At 46.5% G+C, this 18,346-nt stretch overlaps 1 protein-coding gene across 1 annotated transcript in view; it reads right to left on the bottom strand.

Annotated features, from left to right (window-relative positions):
• The window catches only part of LOC115119574 (stanniocalcin-2-like), an 18,326-nt gene extending 390 nt beyond the window's left edge, over positions 1-17,936 (bottom strand). The window contains exons 1-4 of the mRNA XM_029648412.2: positions 17,542-17,936; positions 7,139-7,281; positions 4,018-4,229; positions 1-3,700 (exon numbers count right to left, since the gene is read on the bottom strand). The exon at positions 1-3,700 is cut by the window's left edge and continues 390 nt beyond it. Of these exons, the coding sequence (XP_029504272.1) occupies positions 3,334-3,700; positions 4,018-4,229; positions 7,139-7,281; positions 17,542-17,680 (861 nt within the window). The 5' untranslated portion in view covers positions 17,681-17,936 and the 3' untranslated portion in view covers positions 1-3,333. The remainder of the gene's footprint in view (positions 3,701-4,017; positions 4,230-7,138; positions 7,282-17,541) is intronic.
• Positions 17,937-18,346: the final 410 nt, after the last annotated feature.

Below are 18,346 nucleotides of genomic sequence, written 5' to 3'. Positions count from 1 at the left end.
CAGAACTACAAGAAGAGGTGGAAGAAGGAACAGGGAGGACGTGGAGGAGAGAAATGTAGAAATTGTGTCTCCTCAGGAACCGTTGAGTGTAGTTCTCATCCTTCTTTCCCCCTTCATCTCTCTCTCCCCGTGCGGCCGGCCAGCTCTTGGCTGTAGCTCAGAGGAATTCTCTGGTGGCCTTGGTAAATATACAATTTAGAATAACAGCGGACTGAGCCCCAAAGTGTGGACTTGCTGGGGATGCGTCCCAATGGCACCCTATTCCCTATATGGTGCACTACTTTTGACCAGTGCTCATAGCACTACTATTGACCAGGGCCCATAGTAGTGCACTATGTAGGGAATAGGGTGCCATTTTAGCATAGGACTCTGGAAAGGAAGAGAGAGAGGGGGCAAGAACAGAACGTGTTCATACCACCTCCTCCTCCTCTACCTCCCCTGGTCTGACCTGGGGATTATACAGGAATACACTGTTGATTGGCTGCTTCCAGTTACTTGATTGCATACAACGCTTCGATGGCAGAAAGCACAATATTTGTGTTATCTCCCTGGGGTAATGCCTAAGCCTTTAGCTCAGTGGGCTTTCATAGTCTTGTGGTGTCACGTTAGTGTACAGACTGTCTTCAGTTAGAGTGGTGAGTCTGGAGATGGCTTCAGCTGTACAGCAATCAGTGGTATCATCAGAACCACACCTGTCAATCAATCAATCAATCAATCATACTAATCAATCAATCACACGAATCAATCATACTAATCAATCAATCAATCACACTAGTGATGCTTGCTGAGATGCAGTTACTGGGGTGCTACTGTCTGTAGGACTGTCTGTAGCGTGTCTGTAGCACTGTCTGTAGCACTGTCTGTAGGACTGTCTGTAGCCTGTCTGTAGGACTGTCTGTAGGACTGTCTGTAGCCTGTCTGTAGGACTGTCTGTAGCCTGTCTGTAGGACTGTCTGTAGGACTGTCTGTAGCCTGTCTGTAGGACTGTCTGTAGCGTGTCTGTAGGACTGTCTGTAGCATGTCTGTAGGACTGTCTCTAGCACTGTCTGTAGCATGTCTGTAGCATGTCTGTAGGACTGTCTGTAGGACTGTCTGTAGCCTGTCTGTAACGTGTCTGTAGGACTGTCTGTAGGACTGTCTGTAGCATGTCTGTAGCATGTCTGTAGCACTGTCTGTAGCGTGTCTGTAGGACTGTCTGTAGCGTGTCTGTAGCATATCTGTAGGACTGCCTGTAGCGTGTCTGTAGGACTGTCTGTAGCATGTCTGTAGCATGTCTGTAGCACTGTCTGTAGGACTGTCTGTAGCATGTCTGTAGGACTGTCTGTAGCGTGTCTGTAGGACTGTCTGTAGCATGTCTGTAGGACTGTCTGTAACGTGTCTGTAGCATGTCTGTAGGACTGTCTGTAGCATGTCTGTAGAACTCTCTGTAGCGTGTCTGTTGTGTGTCTGTAGGACTGTCTGTTGTGTGTCCGTAGGACTGTTTGTATGAATGTCTGTAGGACTGTCTGTAGCGTGTCTGTTGTGTGTCTGTAGGACTGTTTGTATGAATGTCTGTAGGACTGTCTGTAGCGTGTCTGTTGTGTGTCTGTATGACTGTTTGTTGCGTGTCTGTAGGACTGTCTGTAGGGTGTCTGTAGTGTGTTGGTAGGGCTGTGTGTAGCGTGTCGGTAGGACTGTCTGTAGCCTGTCTGTGGGACTGTCTGTAGCGTGTCTGTGGGACTGTCTGTAGCGTGTCTGTGGGACTGTCTGTAGCGTGTCTGTAGGACCGTCTACTGCGTTCCTATAGGACTGTCTGTAGTGTGTCTGTAGGACTGTCTGTAGCGTGTCTGTAGGACCGTCTACTGCGTTCCTATAGGACTGTCTGTAGCGTGTCTGTAGCGTGTCTGTAGCGTGTCTGTAGGACCGTCTACTGCGTTCCTATAGGACTGTCTGTTTGAATGTCTGCGAGTCTGTTCCCACAACAACAGAAATGTTTGTACCTAAGAGTCCAATAAAAGTTTCAATAATTAATCTTTAAACCGAATCAATTGAAAATCACCTTTGAATTGTTCTAGTGCTACTTACTGTACGACATTGTCACCCCAGTCGAGTGAACTCTAGTAAACCTCAGCCTCACAGAGAGGAGTCACTACAGATGGAACCAGCATGTTGAGGCACCTGGATGCATTAGTACATTAGCTGAGATCAGAGGAGGGTTTTCTGAGAGAACTAAACCTACGCACTGTCTGCAACCCAATTGGCCCATGCGGCCCTGGTCAAAAGCAGTGCACTCTGTAGGGAATAGGGTGCTATTTGAGACACTGTATGCATATGCTGCTACAGACAGACTGTGTCCTGGGTGCCCTAATAGTAGGAATCCTAACGATGCAAGCTGGCCATCGGAGAATGTACCAGTTTGTTTACTTTGCCATGGTAACCCAACCTCTTGTACTACAAGCCATATGTGCCAGAACTGGGCTTCAAAACCTGTACAGTTTGTATTTAATCATCAAGTATCTAGTATTATAATACTAACAACACATTCCCACTTTGAAACAACAATGCTGAATGTTGCATATCTACAGATGGGTGGTGATGGAGTCTGGTGTGGTATACAACAGAACACACCATGTACTATAATCTTATATGGTGGCTATATTTATACATGTTCATACTGTATAAATATAGATATGTATATTTCTATGTACATTTGGATATTTAAACATTGCATAAAGAATAAAATAAATAATACAAATATAATCAGATGTTACAGTGAGTATGATTTGAGAAACGCTATATTAGAGCCCAAGAAGTCCTAACACTTCAAATAAAAATCAGGATAATAATACTAAACAGAAACAACATCGTGGACTACAATCTGGAGTAACTGAACGAGCTACACCAAGTTACCCTGCAGATGTACCATTTAGGACTTCTGGAATGACTGGAGAAGAGAGGGGGAGAGAGGGATAGAGGACGGAGAATGGGATAGAGGACGGAGAATGGGATAGAGGACGGAGAGAGGGATAGAGGACGGAGAGAGGGATAGAGGACGGAGAGAGGGATAGAGGACGGAGAGAGGGATAGAGGATGGAAAGAGGGATAGAGGACGGAGAGAGGGATAGAATAGAGGATGGAAAGAGGGATAGAGGACGGAGAGAGGGATAGAGGACGGAGAGAGCGAGAGAAAGAGAGAGTGAGTCTGTGTATGTGTGTAGATGTGTGTGTTCTTGCATGTACAGTATCTGTCTATGTGTATGTCTGTGTGTGTGTGTATATGTGTGTGTGTGTTGGGGGGGCTATGATGGTGACACGGTCAGGGAGGGCTCTGGATAGTTAGGGTTCAATGTCTCTTCACCTCCGGATGTCTGTGGCCTCAGAGCCTTCCTGCTCCGCCGCCACCCCAGCCTCGGGGCTCTGTCGACGGGGACCCTGGCTGCGGCTGCGGGGGTGGGCGTTGAAGCCGCCTTTACTGGGCTTGTCCTTGTCCCCCTGTCGGGGGGGTCTGGGGTGGTCTGGCTCGGAGTGGGGGGACCTGTGGCGGCGGTGGTCGGGGGAGGCAGGGGCCTGACCAGGAGGGGGGGTGAGGGAAGAGCAGACACTCAGGCTGTCACAGAGAGCCCCCCAGTTCTGCTCACACTGCAGCCGGACGCTCCTGGTTAAGGCCTCCTTCACCTCCTCCCCACAGCTCAGTAGGATGTTGACCAGCTCCACATACGGCCTGTGGGTAGGAGAGAGACAGAGAGAGAGAGAGAGAGATCATGGGATTATTATACTATTATATGAATATAGGGCTGCACATCCACAGCTTGGTATGGGTGGTTTACCTTCTAGGTAAGTCAAAATGGGAAGAGGCAGAGAGAAGAGTAGAAAGAGGTGGTAGAGAAAGGCAGAGAGAGTGATGGAGAGGGAGGAAGAGACAGACAAAGGGTCAGAGAGAAAGAGAGACATAGTACTTCTCACCCTTTAGGGAAGAGAAGAAGGGATGATACGGAGAGAGGGAGAGAAAAACACACTGATGGATGCCTACATCCTCACCCTTTAGGGAAGAGGTCCTGGAAGTGGATCATCTCCACCATGACAGCAACGTTCTGCTTGGCTGCAGAACACAGGTTGTGTCTGAGGTAACACTCTCTCTGCAGCTGGAACACCATCTCTTTAATGGCCAAGCACTTTCTGCTGATGCAGCTGAACTTGTGTCTCAAGCCATGGGCCATGCACTTCAGAGCATCCTTGATGAACGACTTACCCTAAACACACACAGTAGATATAGAACACTCAACCCTAACCCTTACCCTAAACACACATACATGTAGAACACTAAATCCTAACCCTAACAGAACTATAGAACACTTAACCCAAACAGAACTATAGAACACTCAACCCTAACCCTAACAGAACTATAGAACACTCAACCCTAACCTAACAGAACTATAGAACACTCAACCCTAACCATAACAGACATATAGAACACTCAACCCTAACCCTAGCAGAACTATAGAACGCTCAACACTAACCCTTACAGAACTATAGAACACTCAACCCTAACCCTAGCAGACATATAGAACACTCCACCCTAACCCTTACAGACATATAGAACACTCTACCCTAACCCTAACAGATATATAGAACACTCAACCCTAACCCTTACAGACATATATACCACCTAACCTTTACAGAACTATACAACACTCAAACCTAACCATAACAGAACTATAGAACACTCAACCCTAACCATAACAGACATATAGAACACTCAACCCTAAACCTTACAGACATATAGAACACTCAACCCTAACCCTAACAGAACTATAGAACACTCAATGCTAACCCTAACAGAACTATAGAACACTCAATCCTAACCCTAAAAGAACTATAGGACACTCAACCCTAACCCTAACAGATATATAGAACACTCAACCCTAACCCTAATAGACATATAGAACACTCAATCCTAACCCTAAAAGAACTATAGAACACTCAACGCTAACCCTAACAGAACTATAGAACACTCAACCCTAACCCTAACAGAACTATAGAACACTCAATCCTAACCCCAACAGACATATAGAACACTCAACCCTAACCCTAATAGACATATAGAACACTCAATCCTAACCCTAACAGAACTATAGAACACTCAATCCTAACCCTAACAGAACTATAGAACACTCAACCCTAACCCTAACAGAACTATAGAACACTCAACCCTAACCCTAACAGAACTATAGAACACTCGATCCTAACCCCAACAGACATATAGAAAACTCCACCCTAACCCTTACAGACATATAGAACACTCAACCCTAACCCTAACAGAACTATAGAAAACTCAAACCTGACCCTAACAGAAATATAGAACACTCAACCATTGTACTTAACATGTATTTTACCAGTTAGATTGACTGAGAAGACATTCTCTTTTACAGCAACGACCTTGGGAATAGATGCAAGGGAGAGGAGAGTGGTTGAATTGACCAATTGGAAGCTGGGGATTATTGGATTGGTTGATTGTGCTGTACCAATAAAAACCTGCTAACCCCTGAACATACAGTGCATTCGAAAAGTGTTCCGACCCCTTGACTTTTTCCACATTTTGTTACGTTACAGACCTATTCTAAAATTGATTACAAAAAAAAATCCTCATCAATATACACACAATACCTTATAATGACAAAAAAAACTGTTTTTAAAAATATTTTTGCAAATGTATTAAAAATAAAAAACTGAAATATCACATTTACATACAGTACCAGTCAAAGTTTGGACACATCTACTCATTCAAGGGTTTTTCTTTATTTTTACTATTTTCTACATTGTAGAATAATAGTGAAGACATCAAAACTTTGAAATAACACATATGGAATCACATGATAACCAAAAAAGTGTTAAACAAATCTAAATATATTTGATATTCTTCAAAGTAGCCACCCTTTGCCTTGATGACAGCTTTGCAGACTCTTGGGATGTGTGCTTAGGGTTGTTGTCCTGTTGGAAGGTGAACCTTCGCCCCAGTCTGAGGCCTGATTGGTAGAGTGCTGTAGATATGGTTGTCCTTCTGGAAGGTTCTCTCATCTCCATAGAGGAGTTCTGGAGCTCTGTCAGAGTGACTATTGGGTTCATGGTCGGCACCCTGACCAAGGCCCTTCTCCCCCAATTGCTCAGTTTGGCCGGGCTAGCAGCTCTAGGAAGACTCTTGGTGGTTCCAAACTTCCTCCATTTAAGAATGATGGAGACCACTCTGTGCTTGGGGACCTTCAATGCTGCAGATATTTTTTCGTACCCTTCCCCAGATCTGTGCCTTAACTCAATCCTGTCTCTCAGCACTATGGACAATTCCTTCGACCTCATGGCTTGGTTTTTGCTCTGACATGCACTGTCAACTGTGGGCACGTATATAGAAAAGAGTGTGCCTTTCCAAACCATGTCCAATCAATTGCATTTTTTTTCACCTTTATTTAACCAGGTAGGCTAGTTGAGAACAAGTTCTCATTTTCAACTGTGACCTTACCACAGGTGTTCTCCAATCAAGTTGTTGAAACATCTCAAGGATGATCAATGGAAACAGGATGCACCTGAGCTCAATTTGGAATCGCATAGCAAAGGGTCTGAATACTTGTGTAAACAAGATGTATGTAAATACATTTGCTGAAATTTCTAAAAACCTGTTTTGACTTTGTCACTATAGTGTATGGTGTGTAGATTGATAAGGATTTTTTATTTATTTAATCTATTTTAGAATAAAGCTGTAACGTAAGAAAATGTGGTAAAAGTGAAGGGGTTTGAATACTTTCTGAATGCACTGTAGATGTTCTAGTTGTAGGATGGTTAGAACTCCTTCTGATGGCCCAGTGAGAGGCCGGGACAGAGCCTGTTCTACCCATCTGAAAGGGGATCTGGCTCGGCATGGTGCCAGCTGGCTACCCCTGGCCCTGGAGCCCTCTGACCTGACACACAGAGACCTGACCTCCATGGGAGAAGGAAGGGAATTGGGGCACACAAACACATACGAACGCACATGTTGGCAAACACACTCAATAAATCCATGTGTGCACTAACATACACGCATGTACACACATACACATGTAGACTTAAACAAACACACACACACACACACACACACACACACACACACACACACACACGCAGAGTGCCTTACCTGGGAGTCGAACTTTCCGGCGTTGTGTAGGAAGGTCAGACAGATCTCCTGCAGGCCTCTGATCTCACAGGAGTTGTTCTCAAAACACTCAAACACACCGCAGCCCACATCTCCTGCACTCACCAGACAGTGCTGGATCTCAGCTGGAGCGAGAGAGAGATGGAGAGAGAGTTGTCACTGACACTTACAGTCTACTATCAAGCATCAACCTCTATCCCCATTACATGTAATGATACAGGCCATGGTCTTAAGCATGGTCTCAGAGCTGTTATTTCCTTTTTAGCCCTAAACTGTTATTTCCTTGTTGTCTCAGAGCTGTTATTTCCTTGTGGTCTCAGAGCTGTTATTTCCTTTTTATCCCTAAACTGTTATTTCCTTGTTGTCTCAGAGCTGTTATTTCCTTGTTGTCTCAGAGCTATTATTTCCTTGTTGTCTCAGAGCTATTATTTCCTTGTTGTCTCAGAGCTATTATTTCCTTGTTGTCTCAGAGCTATTATTTCCTTGTTGTCTCAGAGCTATTATTTCCTTGTTGTCTCAGAGCTATTATTTCCTTGTTGTCTCAGAGCTATTATTTCCTTGCTGTCTCAGAGCTATTATTTCCTTGTTGTCTCAGTGTCACGCCCTGGTCTAAGTATTTTGTGTTTTTCTTCATGTATTGGGTCAGGCCAGGGTGTGGCATGGAGTTTTTGTATTGTGGTGTGTTTTGTCTGGGGGTTTTGGTGTGTATGTTAGTGGGATTGTAGCTTAGTAGGGTGTTCTAGGAAAGTCTATGGCTGTCTGGAGTGGTTCTCAATCAGAGGCAGGTGGTTATCGTTGTCTCTGATTGGGAACCATATTTAGGCAGCCATATTCTTTGGTTGTATTGTGGGTGATTGTCCTTAGTGTCCTCGTTGTTAGTTTGCACCAGTTTAGGCTGTTTCGGTTTTCGCATTACGTTTATTGTTTTTTTTGTAAAGTTTGTGTTTCTTTATTATTAAATAAACATGGATTGCAATAGCCACGCTGCATTTTGGTCCGATCCTTGCTACACCTCCTCTTCCGAGGAGGAGATAGAAGAAAACCGTTACACTCAGAGCTATTATTTCCTTGTTGTCTCAGAGCTGTTATTTCCTTGTTGTCTCAGAGCTATTATTTCCTTGCTGTCTCAGAGCTATTATTTCCTTGCTGTCTCAGAGCTATTATTTCCTTGTTGTCTCAGAGCTATTATTTCTCAGAGATTTATTTCCTTGTCTCAGAGCTATTATTTCCTTGTTGTCTCAGCTATTATTTCCTTGTTGTCTCAGAGCTATTATTTCCTTGCTGTCTCAGAGCTATTATTTCCTTGTTGTCTCAGAGCTATTATTTCCTTGTTGTCTCAGAGCTATTATTTCCTTGTTGCCTCAGAGCTGTTATTTATTTGTTGTCTGAAAGCTGTTATTTCCTTGTAATCTTCTTTTTAACTTTCTAACCTATGGTTCTGTTAGTAGAGTAAGAGTTCTAGGCCCCTTTCCTCAAATACCGCCCCCCCCCCTCCTTTGTCCATGCATAACAAACAAAATATGTATTTCATGTTTTCATCATTTCCCACCAGGTGACTCTCTGGCCAATCAGTAACATGAATCATTCCGTTAGGGAGAGGAAAAGAAGGAACAGTAGGTGTGGACATCCAGGCTGAGATTTTTTGAATTACCATGGCAGAGAGACTGGCTCCTATGTGGACCCTGGTCCAAAGTAGTGCACCATATAGGAAACAGGGTGTCATTTGGGATGCTCCCTCTTTCTACTGTCAGTGTAGTAGATACATACTAAACCATCCTCCAGGCTTCAGCGTCAGAGATAAGAAAACAACATCTCTCCTCTTCTCTCCACAGAGAGAGACAGACCAGAGGAGTGTGCAGATGAATGCAGGGTGACAGAGATTATTACTGTGTCATTCTGCGTCAAAATACATCTGCATTGCCTGGCGTGAGGATAGGAGGGGATGCTGCACTGCAGATACCGATACAGCGTTGGGTATTACAGGAGAACATACCAACGCAGAAGTCATTACTATTGTGCCTTTAGTCAACCCGTGTCAGTTTTCCTGGTATTAAACAAGCATGTAGATGAGTGACTGTGTATTAGTTTATATATAATTAGTCTTTCCTGTCTGTGCTGCCAGGTACACATATTTGACACCCTTCAACTTTTCACAGGATCTTTCTAAGTGACTAACTGGCCGGGCTGCTGTGGAGAGATGGACTAGACTGGTGACTGGACTGGAGCGGACAGGTGATTGGACTGAAGTAGACAGGTGACTGGACTGAAGTAGACAGGTGACTGGACTAGACTGGTGACTGGACTGGAGCGGACAGGTGATTGGACTGAAGTAGACAGGTGATTGGACTGAAGTAGACAGGTGACTGGACTAGACTGGTGACTGGACTGGAGCGGACAGATGATTGGACTGAAGTAGACAGGTGATTGGACTGAAGTAGACAGATGACTGGACTAGACTGGTGACTGGACTGGAGCGGACAGGTGATTGGACTGAAGTAGACAGGTGACTGGACTGGAGCGGACAGGTGACTGGACTGAAGTAGACAGGTGATTGGACTGAAGTGGACAGGTGATTGGACTGAAGCGGACAGGTGACTGGACTGAAGTGGACAGGTGATTGGACTGAAGCGGACAGGTGACTGGACTGAAGTAGACCGGTGACTGGACTGAAGTAGACAGGTGACTGGACTAGACTGGTGACTGGACTGGAGCGGACAGGTGATTGGACTGAAGTAGACAGGTGACTGGACTGAAGTAGACCGGTGACTGGACTGAAGTAGACAGGTGACTGGACTAGACTGGTGACTGGACTGGAGCGGACAGGTGATTGGACTGAAGTAGACAGGTGACTGGACTGAAGTAGACAGGTGACTGGACTAGACTGGTGACTGGACTGGAGCGGACAGGTGATTGGACTGAAGTAGACAGGTGATTGGACTGAAGTAGACAGGTGACTGGACTAGACTGGTGACTGGACTGGAGCGGACAGATGATTGGACTGAAGTAGACAGGTGATTGGACTGAAGTAGACAGGTGACTGGACTAGACTGGTGACTGGACTGGAGCGGACAGGTGATTGGACTGAAGTAGACAGGTGACTGGACTGGAGCGGACAGGTGACTGGACTGAAGTAGACAGGTGATTGGACTGAAGTGGACAGGTGATTGGACTGAAGCGGACAGGTGACTGGACTGAAGCGGACAGGTGACTGGACTGAAGTAGACCGGTGACTGGACTGAAGTAGACAGGTGACTGGACTGAAGTAGACAGGTGATTGAACTGAAGTAGACAGGTGACTGGACTGAAGTAGACAGGTGATTGAACTGAAGTAGACAGGTGATTGAACTGAAGCAGACAGGTGATTGAACTGAAGTAGACAGGTGATTGAACTGAAGTAGACAGGTGATTGAACTGAAGTAGACAGGTGATTGGACTGAAGTAGACAGGTGACTGGACTGAAGCAGACAGGTGATTGAACTGAAGCAGACAGGTGATTGAACTGAAGTAGACAGGTGATTGAACTGAAGTAGACAGGTGACTGGACTGAAGTAGACAGGTGATTGAACTGAAGTAGACAGGTGATTGAACTGAAGTAGACAGGTGATTGGACTGAAGTAGACAGGTGACTGGACTGAAGTACAGGTGATTGAACTGAAGTAGACAGGTGATTGAACTGGTGACTGGACTAGACTGGTGACTGAACAGGTGACTGACCTGGACTAGACAGTGTTCCTGTCCCTATACTGCACTATAGAAGATAGAGTGGGACACATACAACGTTTCATAATGCAGTCTAATGTGACATGACTCTGGTAAGACCAGTGGTTGATGTTTACATTGAAACCGGAGTATCCAAATATACAGCGGAGAAGATGTGTAACAGTCCAGTCCAGGGCTGTAGTAGGTTGGCAGGTGGCATCACCCTTGGGCCTCTCGCTGTCCATGTAACTCAGTTGGTAGAGCATGACGCTTGCAACGCCAGGGCTGTAGTAGGTTGGCAGTTGGCATCACCCTTGGGCCTCTCGCTGTCCATGTAACTCAGTTGGTAGAGCATGACGCTTGCAACGCCAGGGCTGTAGTAGGTTGGCAGGTGGCATCACCCTTGGGCCTCTCGCTGTCCATGTAACTCAGTTGGTAGAGCATGACGCTTGCAATGCCAGGGCTGTAGTAGGTTGGCAGGTGGCATCACCCTTGGGCCTCTCGCTGTCCATGTAACTCAGTTGGTAGAGCATGACGCTTGCAACGCCAGGGCTGTAGTAGGTTGGCAGTTGGCATCACCCTTGGGCCTCTCGCTGTCCATGTAACTCAGTTGGTAGAGCATGACGCTTGCAACGCCAGGGCTGTAGTAGGTTGGCAGGTGGCATCACCCTTGGGCCTCTCGCTGTCCATGTAACTCAGTTGGTAGAGCATGACGCTTGCAACGCCAGGGCTGTAGTAGGTTGGCAGTTGGCATCACCCTTGGGCCTCTCGCTGTCCATGTAACTCAGTTGGTAGAGCATGACGCTTGCAACGCCAGGGCTGTAGTAGGTTGGCAGGTGGCATCACCCTTGGGCCTCTCGCTGTCCATGTAACTCAGTTGGTAGAGCATGACGCTTGCAACGCCAGGGCTGTAGTAGGTTGGCAGTTGGCATCACCCTTGGGCCTCTCGCTGTCCATGTAACTCAGTTGGTAGAGCATGACGCTTGCAACGCCAGGGCTGTAGTAGGTTGGCAGGTGGCATCACCCTTTGGCCTCTCGCTGTCCATGTAACTCAGTTGGTAGAGCATGACGCTTGCAACGCCAGGGCTGTAGTAGGTTGGCAGTTGGCATCACCCTTGGGCATCTCGCTGTCCATGTAACTCAGTTGGTAGAGCATGACGCTTGCAACGCCAGGGCTGTAGTAGGTTGGCAGTTGGCATCACCCTTGGGCCTCTCGCTGTCCATGTAACTCAGTTGGTAGAGCATGACGATTGCAACGCCAGGGCTGTAGTAGGTTGGCAGGTGGCATCACCCTTGGGCCTCTCGCTGTCCATGTAACTCAGTTGGTAGAGCATGACGCTTGCAACGCCAGGGCTGTAGTAGGTTGGCAGGTGGCATCACCCTTGGGCCTCTCGCTGTCCATGTAACTCAGTTGGTAGAGCATGACGCTTGCAACGCCAGGGCTGTAGTAGGTTGGCAGGTGGCATCACCCTTGGGCCTCTCGCTGTCCATGTAACTCAGTTGGTAGAGCATGACGCTTGCAACGCCAGGGCTGTAGTAGGTTGGCAGGTGGCATCACCCTTGGGCCTCTCGCTGTCCATGTAACTCAGTTGGTAGAGCATGACGCTTGCAACGCCAGGGCTGTAGTAGGTTGGCAGTTGGCATCACCCTTGGGCCTCTCGCTGTCCATGTAACTCAGTTGGTAGAGCATGACGCTTGCAACGCCAGGGCTGTAGTAGGTTGGCAGGTGGCATCACCCTTGGGCCTCTCGCTGTCCATGTAACTCAGTTGGTAGAGCATGACGCTTGCAACGCCAGGGCTGTAGTAGGTTGGCAGGTGGCATCACCCTTGGGCCTCTCGCTGTCCATGTAACTCAGTTGGTAGAGCATGACGCTTGCAACGCCAGGGCTGTAGTAGGTTGGCAGTTGGCATCACCCTTGGGCCTCTCGCTGTCCATGTAACTCAGTTGGTAGAGCATGACGCTTGCAACGCCAGGGCTGTAGTAGGTTGGCAGTTGGCATCACCCTTGGGCCTCTCGCTGTCCATGTAACCTAGTTGGTAGAGCATGACGCTTGCAACGCCAGGGCTGTAGTAGGTTGGCAGTTGGCATCACCCTTGGGCCTCTCGCTGTCCATGTAACTCAGTTGGTAGAGTATGACGCTTGCAACGCCAGGGCTGTAGTAGGTTGGCAGTTGGCATCACCCTTGGGCCTCTCGCTGTCCATGTAACTCAGTTGGTAGAGTATGACGCTTGCAACGCCAGGGCTGTGGGCTCAATTCCCACGGGGGATCAGTATGACAAATGTATGTACTCACTCCAGTAAGTGGCTCTGGATAAGAGCATCTGCTAAATGACTAAAATGTAGATGTTATACAATCTTATACAACGCCTGGCCAGTGGCAGCCAAGGAGGACAGGAATAAAACAAATGATAGTGGAGCGAAATGAAATGACCAGGAGAGTGGGAAACGTCTGCCTGTTAACCCCAAATGGTAGGATATTTAGAGAGGCCTTCCCTTTGGCTCCAGTCTAAGGCGCAGCGGTCTAAGGCACTGCATCTCAGTGCTAGAGGCGTCACTACAGACCCTGGTTCGATTCCAGGCCGTGATTGGAAGTCCCATAGGGCGGTGCACGACCAGTGTCGTCCGGGTTAGGGTTTGGCAGGGGTAGGCTGTCATTGTAAACAAGAATTTGTTCTTAACTGACTTGCCTAGTTAAATAATGTATAGTGTACATGGCACACGGTGTACATGGCACACGGTGTACATGGCACACGGTGTACATGGCACACGGTGTACATGGCAGACGGTGTACATGGCACACGGTGTACATGGCAGATGGTGTACATGGCACACGGTGTACATGGCAGATGGTGTACGGTGTACATGGCAGATGGTGTACATGGCAGATGGTGTACATGGCACACGGTGTACATGGCACACGGTGTACATGGCACACGGTGCTACATGGCACACGGTGTACATGGCAGATGGTGTACATGGCACACGGTGTACATGGCAGATGGTGCTACATGGCAGATGGTGTACATGGCACACGGTGTACATGGCAGATGGTGTACATGGCAGATGGTGCTACATGGCACACTGTGTACATGGCACACGGTGCTACATGGCAGATGGTGTACATGGCACACTGTGTACATGGCACACTGTGTACATGGCAGACGGTGTACATGGCAGATGGTGTACATGGCAGACGGTGTACATGGCAGACGGTGCTACATGGCAGATGGTGTACATGGCAGACGGTGTACATGGCACACGGTGTACATCGCAGATGGTGTACATGGCAGACGGTATACATGGCACACGGTGTACATGGCAGACGGTGTACATGGCAGACGGTGTACATGGCAGACGGTGTACATGGCAGACGGTGTACATGGCAGACGGTGTACATGGCACACTGTGTACATGGCACACGGTGTACATGGCACACGGTGTACATGGCACACGGTGTACATGGCAGACGGTGTACATGGCAGACGGTGCTACATGGCAGACGGTGCTACATGGCAGATGGTGTACATGGCAGACGGTGTACATGGCACACGGTGTACATCGCAGATGGTGTACATGGCAGACGGTGTACATGGCACACGGTGTACATGGCAGACGGTGTACATGGCAGACGGTGTACATGGCACACGGTGTACATGGCACACTGTGTACATGGCACACTGTGTACATGGCACACGGTGTACATGGCACACGGTGCTACATGGCAGACGGTGTACATGGCAGACAGTGTACATGGCACACTGTGTACATGGCACACGGTGTACATGGCACACGGTGCTACATGGCAGACGGTGTACATGGCAGACGGTGTACATGGCACACTGTGTACATGGCACACGGTGTACATGGCACACGGTGCTACATGGCAGACGGTGTACATGGCAGACGGTGTACATGGCACACTGTGTTAGGCTACACATGGGCCTATTATAAGTGTTTATTTTGGACTACATGGGTTCAAACAAAAATGTATTTTCAAAACTTCTGTAATCAGTCTTGAAGACTCACAGAGAGAGTGAGTCCCCATCATCTCCCTCTCCTCTCCTCCAGTCACTGCCACTGAGGCATTCGGTACACATGGGATAGAACCAATACTGCTATGCTATTCCATATAGGCCAATCTTGAAAGGGTTAGCATGTTTTAGACATCATAGGATATATGAGTCTTGGACATACAGTATGTGTCTTAGTTGGAGATATGCATTAATATACCAAGAGCAAATCACTGGAAGTGTCATATTTGATAGCCTAGGCAGATTAATCTCACGAGCCCTCCGGTCAGAGTAAATAAAGAATTAAAGCAACAAATTTACTTGAGAAATGATGCTTGTCAACAAGGACTGCTCTGTTGGGGGGAGGTGTGGTGTGTGTGTGTGTGTGTGTGTGAGTGTGAGTGTGAGTGAGAGAGAGAGAGAGAGAGAGAGAGAGAGAGAGAGAGAGAGAGAGAGAGAGAAAAGGGTATGTAGTCACTGGGTTTAACTTTGGTGCGCTGCAGGAAAATGAGCTGCTCTCGGCAGCGAGTGCTTGTGTTGGCGTTTACACGGGAATGTGCCTGGCTCGTCCGAGCTGGCCGCAACGTGCATTGAATTACACAGTGGTGTGGGACTCTGACTGACTGAGGGACTCTACTGTGCAGAGCTGCATCAGGGCTGTCCCTGCAACTACAAGGATTAGAAACCCTTACATTCTCGTGATTTTTTTATATTGAATAAGAGATATAAGTATGTCTTTCATAACATTGGTTATTTTGCATAGACCGTAGGCCTTTCCTAAGGGACTAGGATTCCTGTTATGAATGCGGAACATCAGCCCTGCATGAGGCGATTGCATCATTCCCTATCAGCATGCATTGTAGGAGCCTAACAATCAACAGTTAACGCCTGGAGTCCACCGTAAGGGCTCAGACACCAAAAGCGTTTGCTGGACAAGAGTACTTAACATCTTTGAACGTAATTTGCGAACCGATATTACATGTAGACTCGTGTGAAAAATCTCGGCAGTCAGACGTTTGTAGCGGGTGTCCCTAAAACACAGCGCGTTGAATGATCGGCAGTTGAACCGAACGCTAGATCCAGATTAGGTGCGATGTGTGCGAGCCTTAAAGCGGTTACCGTGAATTTCACAGTATTTTACAGGCAGCTAGGTGGCGAGTAAAATGCTGTATCTCATATTACATTACTGTAATACTATTGACTGCATTATACTTAAGCAATAAGGCCCGATGGGATGTGGTATATGGTCAATATACCACAGCTAAGGGCTGTTCTTAGGCACAACACAAAGTGGTCATATATCACAAACCCCTGAAGTGCCTTATTGCTATTATAAACTGGTTACCAACGTCATTAGAGCAGTAAAAGTACATGTTTTGTAATACCCTTGGTATAGTCTGATATACCACGACTGTCAGCCTATCAGCATTCAGGGTATGCTACTTTAATCCGAATGAATGACTAAATTAATTAATTAATGGATGAATTAAATTCATTGAGGGGATGGGTTTGTATTTCACAGTATTTACTGTAATTACAAGGGATTTGTGCAAGCAGGTTGGCCACTTGATAAAATGTCTAAACACTATATTAATGAATATTTTGTGTTTTATATCAATTGCACTTCTGGAAGCCTTAACAAAGGCCAAACGGACTTGGCGAAATGCTCAACCATTTCATTTAAGACGTACTGACACTCTAATATGGCCCCTATACATTTTAAATTGATTTGCCACTATAACCCAATAGGAGTTAAATTGGTACAGCATTCTCACTCACAGGTGCAACAAATATAGCATGTTACAAGGCACGCCTCAAAATATGTTAATAAGCCAGACACAACAATACCATTCCCCCACTAGTGGTCAAATGTGTTTGATGCTCCAGAGATACAGTAAGGCACTGTATTATATGGGGTGAAATTACAGTACCATTCAAAAATACAGCAAATTTTCACATAATGCACCATCATTTACATTATTCTGCAATTAAACATGTCAGAGTTGTATTTTATTTTACTGTTTAGAATACCTCAAATTACCTTATAAATTAGAGTTTTCCATTAGTGTAGCCTAGGCTCTATTGTAGCCACATGATAGTCACTCAACTGTGGTAGCTTGCTCATAGGCTAAGTCATTTTGCCAAGTGTGTTTCATTTAAATGCAAAACGCATACTGGTTGCCAATGGATCGGCTGGATGTTGGCTAACTTTGAACCAAGCACATTGTAACGAGCATACGCGGAAGAAGAAAAAACAACTCAAACGCGCACACGCACAAACACCTAGAGGCGCTGCCATATACGTTATCTATCATGACCTACCTTGTGCCTGTCTATTAATAGTTTACTAACATATTGAATTTCTGTCACCCTGTATTTACAATATATCCCCGTTCTGGATCATCTGAAAAGGTAATCTCATCCATGATAAAGCCAGTATTTCGGTTACGAAACAGATGAATGCAGAGGGAGAGAGAGAGAAATAACGTGTTCCTCGCTCCAAAATACACCGCGCTGAGGGCACGTGCACACAAGCATGCGGTCGCACTCGCGCAAATGTATCCCACTGATCTGTATTCTGATAACATCATTTCAACATCGACCCACTTCCCATACCAAATCAGTCGGGCATTCTCTCTCTCTCTCTCTCTCTGCGCGTGCGTGCTCTTTCTTACCTGTGTTCTGCAGAGACATCCGTCCTTTCTGGCTTGCCGGTTTCTCTGACGGGTTGTCATGAACATCGATATTATCCAATCCCACCACTTGCTCCAAAAGTGACAAAACCAGCAGCACTATTGCAAATTTAAACAACATTTCTGCCTCTATCTGTGAAGACCAGTATGTACCTGTGCTAAAGTCTGCCTTCCCTCTGCTCTGACACAATGATGCAGTGTTGTATCGGAAACGCACCGGTTCAACCAGCCAGTCTGCTCTCTGTCTGTCCGTGGTAACTCAGTAGCACTCACGGCTGTAGACTGTATTCAGGCGGGCAGCGCAGAGAGTGAGACAGAAAGAGAGAGTGAGCGCTGGGACAGCAGGGATGCTGCCTATATTTCCCAGAGCCCGGGCGGGTCGTCAATTTAGATGGAGTCAAGCAGGTGTTGTCAGCCAAGCTCAGCGACCAATCAGAGACGCAGACATCCACGTCCAAGGTTGAGATGGGAGTGTCCAGTGAAAGTCCCGTCTTGCCATAAAAGCTCCTCTTGTAAAAAATAAATTTAAAAAAAGCGTGTATGAGTAGGTGGTTATTTACTAGTGTTTGGCTAAGAAACCTGTCTCTTGTTGTTGCTTGCATCTGAGGAAAGAAAACATTTTTAAACAGACTTGTCAGAATCATGTTGGCATGCCAACAGCTATTAGCCTACAATGTAATAACATATAATGATATTAACAGGACACATCTGTTGTGGTTCGATTTATGTAATACTTTGAATAACATATTGGTGGATATAAGGTAAAACATTATTGGCAAATACATTT

Source organism: Oncorhynchus nerka, linkage group LG5 (genome assembly GCF_034236695.1).
Source record: "Oncorhynchus nerka isolate Pitt River linkage group LG5, Oner_Uvic_2.0, whole genome shotgun sequence".
NCBI classification, from domain to species: Eukaryota; Metazoa; Chordata; class Actinopteri; order Salmoniformes; family Salmonidae; genus Oncorhynchus; species Oncorhynchus nerka.
Note: the sequence above shows the minus strand (reverse complement) of the source record. Positions and strands in the feature narration are given on the sequence as shown.